This window comes from Mus caroli, unplaced genomic scaffold (assembly GCF_978045245.1).
Source record: "Mus caroli unplaced genomic scaffold, Mus_caroli_1 scaffold_15, whole genome shotgun sequence".
NCBI classification, from domain to species: domain Eukaryota; kingdom Metazoa; phylum Chordata; class Mammalia; order Rodentia; family Muridae; genus Mus; species Mus caroli.
The window spans coordinates 93,819,481-93,829,347 of record NW_028227270.1 but is presented as its reverse complement, the minus strand read 5'-3'; the positions used below and the strand labels follow the sequence as shown (position 1 = coordinate 93,829,347).

Genomic DNA, 9,867 nt, shown 5'->3' with positions numbered 1-9,867 from the left:
TAGCATAAGAAACTGTATCAGACAGAATGAATGTAGTACATAGACAACTAAATAGAACCAAGTGTTTCACCCAGGATTTTCTATTTTATTTGAGCACTCAAGCCTAGTTAAACTTTGAGGTCTTTTCTTATTTTATTACTCCTTTATAATTTTTTTCTTATTTCTCCTACAGATTATCAACCTCAGTGGCTATCTGTACTTCTTGAAACTGCCTAGTCTCCAAATTTTGTGTGATATAATGCTTCTCCTACATGGCTTATTTAGTTAGAAAACCTTCAAGAAAAATAAGCTAAATAGAATTTAGTGGATTAGTAGAAGATTACCACACCAAACTTGAACATAACAACTCCTGACCCTTAGAAGCTAACTGAATAGTAGCCCAATGTAAAGATTAAATTCAATGGTCAAAATATCAAGTCTTCTAAATCCCTCAAATACACATGACAAAGATGTTTTGTCTGGTGTCAATAAGTACTCTGTAGCCTATTATCAACAAATATCATAACCCAGCTACCTGGCAAAGTGATCAACCACCTGGTAATGTATGTATATTTTTTTAAAGTGGCAATGAGTTATGCCTGCAAGAAACAGTGTTCTGAAATGATGTAAAACTAACCAATACAGGAGGAGGCAATCTCTAAGGTACATTATAAAATATTGCACACACACACACACACACACACACACACACACACACAGAGAGAGACACACACAAATGCTTCTGAGTTCATAGGCACCATCTATGTGAGAATCATCAGCTTTTGTAAAGTACATATCATATGGCTATTGAGGTACATTTCTTTTTCACAAAATGTATACTGTTTAATGTTTGATGATTACAGACAGAAATTCCTCTTTTAATTAAATGCCAAGAATAATGGAACATTGCTGTGATGTGCCAGTCAAAGCTAAAATAGAACTTATGGAGGGCTTTCATTACCACCTGAAACACATAGGGGAATTAACAGATGACAGGAACAGTAGAGAGAATATAGACCTTTGATCTAGAGAAAAGGTTTAAAGAAACATATTTTCTTACTAACCTGGTTCTGTGTCACTATGGAACCAAGATGACTTTTGTGATTTCTGAAGTAATTTGAACCCTGCATTCTTGCAAACTGCAAAACAATTCATACAGAAACAGGACTGTGACAAGAGTAAGGAATATGTTTATACTTCCTACAGGGATATAATCTAGGAACCTTTACCTTGACAAAACACATCCTTCCCTCTGTCTGGTGACCTGGATGACCTTGGGGAGAATCTGTTAGTATATATGGGAGGCAAATTGCTGAGGGAAGGCAGCACTCGGGGAACAGCAGCCTTCTGGTGTTGTCAGCACTTCAAGAGAACTCCTCAGGGATGCAGCTGTCTTTGAGTCAACCATGCTCCTTCTGTAAGTAGCTCTGCAGCCACACATTGTTTCATTTCTATGCTTTCTCATAATGATGGTTTGAATAGAATACAGTCTAGGTTGGTTTTGGTTCTATAGTATCTGGAGAACTGTTGCTTTCCATGAGTAACTGATATATATATATATATATGTCCACATTGAACTGAAAATTAGAATTTTGTCAGGAGTTGCTGGATCAAGTCTGAGATCAATGGTTCTCTAGGGGCATCCACCTTGTCTGAGGAAAGTTGTAACTGCAAAGTCCATAGACATTTTGCATTTCCTTACTGTTTTAATTTTTTATTTGATACAAGGACAAAAATGGACACAGTTACAGATTCCAAATTCACATTTGCTTGTAATGTTCTTCCCTAATATTGAATGAAACAAGAAACAACAAAAAATAATCTTGTGGCTGAAATCGAGAAGTTGAACTTTTTTGAGAACATAGAATTCAATAGTTTATTTGTGTTAGCCACAGAAAAAAGCAGTAACATTATCTGGTGTGAAGGCTTAGATCATTCCCTGCTCAAATAATTCTACTTGAGGAAGAATTATTGTCTAGAACCTTAGGTAGACAATGACAGTAGCTTTGTGACTACCAATTTAGTAAGTGCAATAAATGGCAAATGAAAAGACCTAATATGCCAGGCTTGGTGGTGCATGCCTTTAATCCCAGCACTTGGGAGGCAGAGGCAGGCAGATTTCTGAGTTCGAGGCCAGCCTGGTCTACAATGTGAGTTACAGGACAGCTGGGGCTTTACAGAGAAACCCTGTCTCAAAAAACAAACAAACAAACAAACAAACAAACAAACACCAACAACAACAAAAAAAGAAAAGACCTAATTTAGCGAGTCACCTCATGTTTCAAATGACATTTGCAAGAAATATCAAATTAATAAACTACTTAAAATTTATTTAATGAAGTGATAAAAGAACATAAATTCCCAATTCTTTAAAGTATACAGAGAATGGCTTGAGGATTCTATCTCAGGATTAATCTCAGCTGAAAATGTTTACAAACTTGAGAAGCTGTGCTAAGACGAACCCAAGCTGAGGGAATCCTCCAAGCTATTTGTGTGTAGGGAGTAATCTCCCTACTCACCTATGGTTTCTCCTTGAGCAAAGTTATTTCAGATTGCATCTGTACAGAAGCAAGCATAGAATACTTTGGACAGACAGTATATCCTCTACAGTGTCGTTTGAATAGGTGATTTCAGCATCATTTCTCTTTATAGCTGGGGCACTCCTGTTGCTGGCAGTGTCAAACCTGCTTGTCTGGGAGAAGGTGACTTCCTTACCAAATTATCAAATGCCCACTGAAAGCCTATACCAACGTGTGATTATGGTGTCACACAACGCCCATGATCTTGCTTCAAAAGTCTTCATGGAATTTGTAAGTATTTCTGGTATCTATCTGTCTATCTGTCTATCTATCTATCTATCTATCTATCTATCTATCTATCTATCTATCTATCTATCTATCATCTATCTATGTATCTATGTCTCTGTGTATCTATGTATTATCTATCTATCATCTATCTACCTATTTACATTATTATTTTTCTCTCATAGTTACCTCATCTATCCTCCACCTCCCACCTCCTCCATCACTGCCACCACCATCACCCTCTTTTCCATTCAGATTCACTCCTCCTCAGTTTCCCTTCCGAAAAGGTCAGGCCTCCCAGGGATATTAACCAAACATAGCATATCAAGTTTCAATAAGATTAGACATCTTTGCTTATTTTAAAGTTGTACAAGGAAACCCAGTAATAATACAAGTAATACCTTTGCTCCTGAAGCAGGCAAAAGTGTCAGAAATAGTTCCTGCTACCTCTATTAGAAATCTCACAAAAAAACACCAAGATAATCAACTATGACATATATACAGAGGGTCCATGTTTAGAGCCCTGCAGTGATTGTCACTGTAGTCTCAGTGAACCCCTGTGAGTCCGTGTTTATTGGTTTTGTGTAATTTCTTGTGGTGTCTCTGACCTTGTTTCTATTCCAATGAGGCAATCATCAAACCCTACTCATCAAACAGAAGACATCACAAGACAAATTTCAAACAAGATTATTTTAGAAGTGAAAAGCAGATATTTAACATGGAACAAAGGTATAGGGAAGTTTAGTGAAAATGAGACAGGTAAAGCAACTAGTAAATGTTCAATTTTTATTAATGAAATTTTTTTAAACAACATTTTGATATGATGTTCAAAAATCATCAATTGAGTGCACTGTGAAATTCTATCCTATCTATGCGGACATTTTTACTCAGCTTTTATTTTAGAGGAGTTGCCTTGTAATTATGTGTATGAGAATAATAAAATTAAACTATAGAAAACCATGTAAGGAGGGAACCTACTCATAAACACATCAATAATGAGGGTTGGATTATTGTTTTTAATTTTCTAGGGAATAGTAGGACAAGTTTTGAAAAGGACACTTCTTCTCTATTCCTTGTAGGAATACTTGATTGGGATAGGACAAATCAATGAGGATCAAACAAAGAAATCTCCATGTAAAATTGAAAATATGGAGTATATATCTTTAGACTTTCAGTGGATAAATATCCTTCTAGCCATGCTAATTCTAGTGCTGATTTCATTCCATTTTCTACATTCACAATCCTTCAACTGTACAAGACTTCATACAGATCTACAATTTTGCTGATTGCCAAAGGAAGTTTCAAAAACTTTGCCCTTTCTTAGAATTGGGAATGAAACACCCATGCAAGGAGTTACAGAGACAAAGTTTGGAGCTGTGAAGAAAGGATGGACCATCTAGAGACTGCCATATCCAGGGATCCATCCCATAATCAGCTTCCAAACGCTGACACCATTGCATACACTAGCAAGATTTTGCTGGAAGGACCCAGATATAGCTTTCTCTTGGGAGACTATGCCGGGGCCTAAAAAACATAGAAGTGGATGCTCACAGTCAGCTATTGGATGGATCACAGGCCTCCCAATGGAGGAGCTAGAGAAAGTACCCAAGATGCTAAAGGGATCTGCAACCCTATAGGTGGAACAACATTATGAATTAACCAGTACCCAAGAGCTCTTGACTCTAGCTGCATATGTATCAAAAGATGGCCTAGTCAGCCATCACTGGAAAGAGAGGCCCATTGGACACACAAACTTTATATGCCCCAGTACAGGGGAACGCCAGGGCCAAAAAGTGGGAGTGGGTGGCTAGGGGAGTGAGGGGGAGGGTATGGGGGACTTTTGGATAGCATTGGAAATGTAAATGAGAAAAATACCTAATAAAAATATTAAAATAAATAAATAAATGAAAAAAAAAGAAAAAAAATCTTCCTTTTTCCATTGGTAAATATTGCCTTAGAATATACCTAGATTTTTATGATTGCTTTTTATATAGGGTTGTGGACTTGAGTGTAATTATTTAATTCCGCAATGCTTAATTAAATTAAAAAGATAATTGTGTGCCAAAAAGATCAGATATTTTTAACTATGAAAATGTATGCATTATTTTATAGCACTCACCTCAAACCTAAAATTGGTGATGCTTAAACCATGAATTTTTAGAGTATGTTTATTTTGGTGCTTTATATGTAAACAATATCATTTAGAAAGGGAAAATAATAATAAAATAGTAAAGAAAGATATAGGATTGGAAGTTTAAAAATTAGATTGTATAGAAAATGGCTCAGGTAGGTTGTCTTTATTCCTGTTTTAATTATGTATTCTTATGTGTTAAAATAATTTAAATTAACAAAATTAAGTTCTAATGTGGCCACAAATAAAATTACTCAATACTTGTCTCTAACAAATGAAACTTTTCTATTTCTTGCAGGAAATGAAGTTTGGTAGGACAGCTTGGACATATGACCTCATGTTAAGCCCCTGCCACACTGCTGAAATCCTTACTCCAGAAAACAGTGAGCAAGTCCACCATACAAAAGTAAGTTTTCCCCTGGTCTTCACACAAAAAACCCAAACAAACAACCAAACAAAGAGCCAACCACTCCTGAAGTAATATACAGCATACTTGTGCTTTGTGTGCTTATTGGGCCCATAGCCAATGAGCTAATCTTAGATACAAGAAAAGCAAAGAAATAACAACAGACAATCGTGTTTTATGCTTGATAATTTCATTATAAGACAAATGCTTGTTTCATATGATAGCAGGTTAATATACTGACCATTCAGAGCACTGTGTTTTAATAGCACATTTCCTGTGAGATTATCACTAATATATTTTGAGAAGCTTTAATATGACTTGAGAATTCCTGGCTCATTTTACAGTTATTTATATATGGAAGGGTTTCAGAAACAGTATTGTTTATGGAAAACACACTAAACTCTCATCTGGAGACATATTACTTATTGATCAATGCCTTGTCACTTTTTTTAAAATTTGAAACTGGGTCCTATTTTTCTTTTTTTCATTATTTAAGAAGATCTCATAAGAACTCAGCCTCCTTTTATATCTCAAGTGAAAAGAAGTTTCCTCAACATACATTAATTTCTCTTGACAGTGATGAGAATTGCATATTTCAACATTGCTAAAGTATAATTGCTGTAACATCTTCTCTCTTAGTATCTTTCATAACCAACTGAATATGATGAATACAAACCTTCTTCTGTGTGTACTTCTCATGCTTGTAATCAACTTCCCCTCCATGTGCACTACTAATAACAGAAACATAAATGTAAATTTTTCTCCTCAATAAAGTCTGAGTAGGGTAATGACAATGGGAGGAGAAGAGGTGGAGGAAGTGTGAGAATTAACTGAGGTCTAGAATCCTCAGAAGGCAGTCAATTAACACTGATTCATTTAATCCTCATAATGTTATATAATGTGCGGCATTATTAGGACCATAAGGAACTAAAGCTACAAAAGGCAAAATAGAGATTGAATCACATTAATCCTAAAAAGAATATGGGTCTGAGATTTGTCCACCTCAAACTTTTAATCCTAAACCCTAGTCTTCAAAGATTTAGGAAATGGATTTTGCTATCATCCTTTGGCCTGCATTTTTACTTTACATGCTTTACACATGTCCTGTAAAATACCCCTGAGATTCCATCAGGACTTCATTTTTATTTCATTACCAGGACAGTAGCTAACAGACATGGAAGCAAAAACTGAGAATCATATATGGTACTCATATACTTTTCAGAAAATGAGCAGATGCTCAAAGATCAAAAATCCATGTTGAGGTCAATAGTAATACTCATGCCTTGCTCTCCAGTTCCTGACCAAACAATGGAGTTCTCTTCTAGAGGAAAGGGGAAAGTCATGTAAAGCCATCCTTTATTCATTTTACTTCTATTTTAATATTCTATAATGCCATGTAGAAGACAAGTACATATGTGAATGAGTAAGAGTTTCATTAATATGAAAGTGATTTGTGCCACAGAATATCTGACAGTATTAACATCTACTTTCATCTCAATAAAATCTCATAGATAAGGATAGTGCTCAGTCAATACCTACAGGGCTTGGTTTCTCATGGACAAGAAAAGCTCTCAAATAAAACAATATCAGCAGGACTAAAATATACAGTGAAAACCAAACATGACCAGTTTTACATACACCAGGAAATCATTGTTAATGAAAATTATTTTTATTTGAGCAAATTGCAATTCAGTGACAGAATATTATTATTTTTATATTGCATATCAAATACTAAAAAATGTTTTCTAGATTCTTAGTCTTAACCAATGTATGCTGTAGTGGAAACCTTCATTCAGCCATCATATGTATCAACCCCTGGTATATTTTACTATATTAATGGGGCATTCGTGATTCTTTAGTCAGAAGACCTTCTGAAAGTGTCCATCACTATTTTACAAGCCTGGGAAGAGCCTATGAAACACATGGTGGCAGCAGTGGCTGCCCTTCCACATGTACCTGATACTCTGCTGTCAAGAGCAAAGGAGTTGGAGGAAAGAATTCAAGGGCTTCTGGAAGGACTGAAGATCATATTCAATAGGGTGAGACCACTCACTTTTTATCTCCTACATGGAAGAGGTGATTTGTTTACGGAGAAGTGAAAATTTCAATACTCCTTTTCTGAGATAAAAATTTATATTTAGATAGATAGATAGATAGATAGATAGATAGATAGATAGATAGATAATACAATAATACATATGTAATAACTATATGGAAGGACTGGAGATCATATTCAACAGGGTAAGACCACTCACTTTTTATCTCCTACATGGAAGAGGTGATTTGTTTAAGAAGTGAAAATTTTCAATCTTCCATTTCTGAGATAAAAATTTATATTTAAATAAATAAATAAATATAAAATAATACAATAATACATTAGTAATAAATATATATTATATCATATATAAAATCCAGTAGCAGCCTTGCCAATAAGGAGTTGCTGTTTATAAATCCAACCTTCTTCAGGATCTTTACTAAGAATCACACACATCAGAACTCTCAATAGAAAGTAGATTTTTCTCATAGGAATTCAGAAAGTAGCCTCAATAGGTACAATGGATATCCCCAACTAACACAGAAAATCTGATAACAGTCTTAGAACTCCTAAACCTTAACACATTCAAGATATGTTTGGTATGTTCAAAAATTTGGAAGAATACATTATCTGAAGAACTGGCCAAATTTAAAGATGGAATAAAAAGATATTACTGTCCCTAAAATCATAATATTAATGATCCTTAGGAATGTGCTGAGAAGTTACTACTCCTTTTTACTGTCCTTTGACCAAATACACAAATACTTTTCAATGTTCTTATTCTCCATTACTTGGTATACTCTCATATGAATATACTTCATCTGAGATCAATGACACATAAGAAAATATGTATTCCTATATCATATTTAATTTTAGAGGCCTAATGCTTTTATAATAATTTGGCTCATATGAATTACAAACCTGCTGTATACTAATAAATTTTCTAACAATCACAATTCAATGTTTTTCTGTTTTAGAGAACAAGGCAAATAAAGTTGTCTTAGTCTATAGATGCCTTCCTTGCCAGCTAAGAACTACATCTCAGAATGTACATAAAAAATAAAGAGATCTAGTGAATATTGCTTAATATACAAACATTACAAAGGCAGCATAACAGATATCACAGAAAAGTCCTTGGTGAATGAAAGAATCTGTCTTAAGTGAACACAAATCAATCGAGAAAGATAAAAGTCAGAAGTGGAATTTTAAACAATGTTGAGCTCTGATCTACTAATGCACACACAAGCTTTCCTATACATGTGCTGTCAGTACATATACATACTTTATGCACTCAGATGAAAGAATGGAATGTTTCCAAAATAATACCAATAAACTAAATAATCGCTTTCTTTTCTATATTTAGGTTTACCCAGGAGCTGTTGCAAGTGACTATACTTTCTGGTCTGCATGGTCAGATTTGCAGTCATCTGATGAGTCCACTAAGAACAGTGCTCTTAGAACCTTATGGCGGTGCGTGCGCAGGGATACACATAAAGTTGACAATTTCCTCAAGGTCCTGAAGTGTCGCGATGTTCATAACAACAACTGCTGAACATCTATTCCTCTTCTCTGTCTCTTAGAAGGTCCCTTGTGATCTAGACCTTCAAAGCACCAATGAATTTTCCCCTCTTCGGTGCCTTTCTAGATTTAGTTGTCATCTTACCCCCAAATAAACTGATTCTTTGCAAATGCTAAATTGAATTTTAAGATTTGTTAATGTTTCATGGGCATATAATATAGAATTCAGTAATTGTTTCATGACATTCATATCAAACATTCTTCACAAATACGTTTAATTTTCAAAAGTTAAGTGAGTACTGGTATTGGTCAGAATGAGTGAAGATGGCTGAATATATTAGAATCTAAGCAAGAAGTTCCTAATCAGTGGATCCATTCTGCCACAAAGATGGAAGTCTGGGTATAGGTTAAAAAAACAAACTACAGGCAATGAAAACATTCTCAAAGTCACTTGACAGACAACACAATTGTTATACAATTGACTCCCAGGACTAAAAAAGGAAGTGGACACAAGACCCCATTTCTAATCTTCAAACTATTTTAAATTGATAATTGCTCAAAAAATAAAATGAGGCTTCTCCAATAGAGTCTCATTGGATTAACAAACCACACTCAAGGCAGGAACATGCCCAGTAATAGAAGGATAAAACAAACTTAACTTAATGATGTCTTTGCAGGATTTTTAATTTCATAATAGGAATTTTTGTTTTCTATTTGTTTTCTAACATTAGAGAGAAATAAATGCTGTGGTTTTGTGTGAGTGGGAATATGAGGAGGATATAGGAAGACTTAGGGGAGGAAACCAGAGGTCAGAATACATAAAATTTATTTTTAATAAATATAATATTATATATTATGGCATATTCCAATGATATAAGAGTTAGACTACAAGGAGGGGACACTTTGTGCATTGGCTTAGAATTATTTCTTCAAGTAATGTGACCAAAGAATGGAACATCTTAAGGAATAGTGTCTAATTTCACAAAGACAACTA

At 34.7% G+C, this 9,867-nt stretch overlaps 1 protein-coding gene across 1 annotated transcript; it reads left to right on the top strand.

Moving 5' to 3' along the window:
• Window positions 1–1,362: 1,362 nt before the first annotated feature.
• Window positions 1,363–8,907, top strand: LOC110308154 (prolactin-3B1). The gene is made up of 5 exons (XM_021180535.2): window positions 1,363–1,396; window positions 2,632–2,789; window positions 5,213–5,320; window positions 7,180–7,359; window positions 8,719–8,907. Exons 1-5 carry the CDS (start codon window positions 1,363–1,365, stop codon window positions 8,905–8,907), a joined length of 669 nt encoding a protein of 222 aa, XP_021036194.1.
• Window positions 8,908–9,867: the final 960 nt, after the last annotated feature.

Excerpts from the sequence above, each read along its gene's own strand:
- LOC110308154 (XM_021180535.2), top strand. The coding sequence starts at position 1,363 with ATGCAGCTGTCTTTGAGTCAACCATGCTCCTTCT. Across the intron at positions 1,397-2,631 it reads GAGTCAACCATGCTCCTTCT|CTGGGGCACTCCTGTTGCTG; the intron begins GTAAGTAGCTCT and ends TTCTCTTTATAG. Across the intron at positions 2,790-5,212 it reads CAAAAGTCTTCATGGAATTT|GAAATGAAGTTTGGTAGGAC; the intron begins GTAAGTATTTCT and ends TATTTCTTGCAG.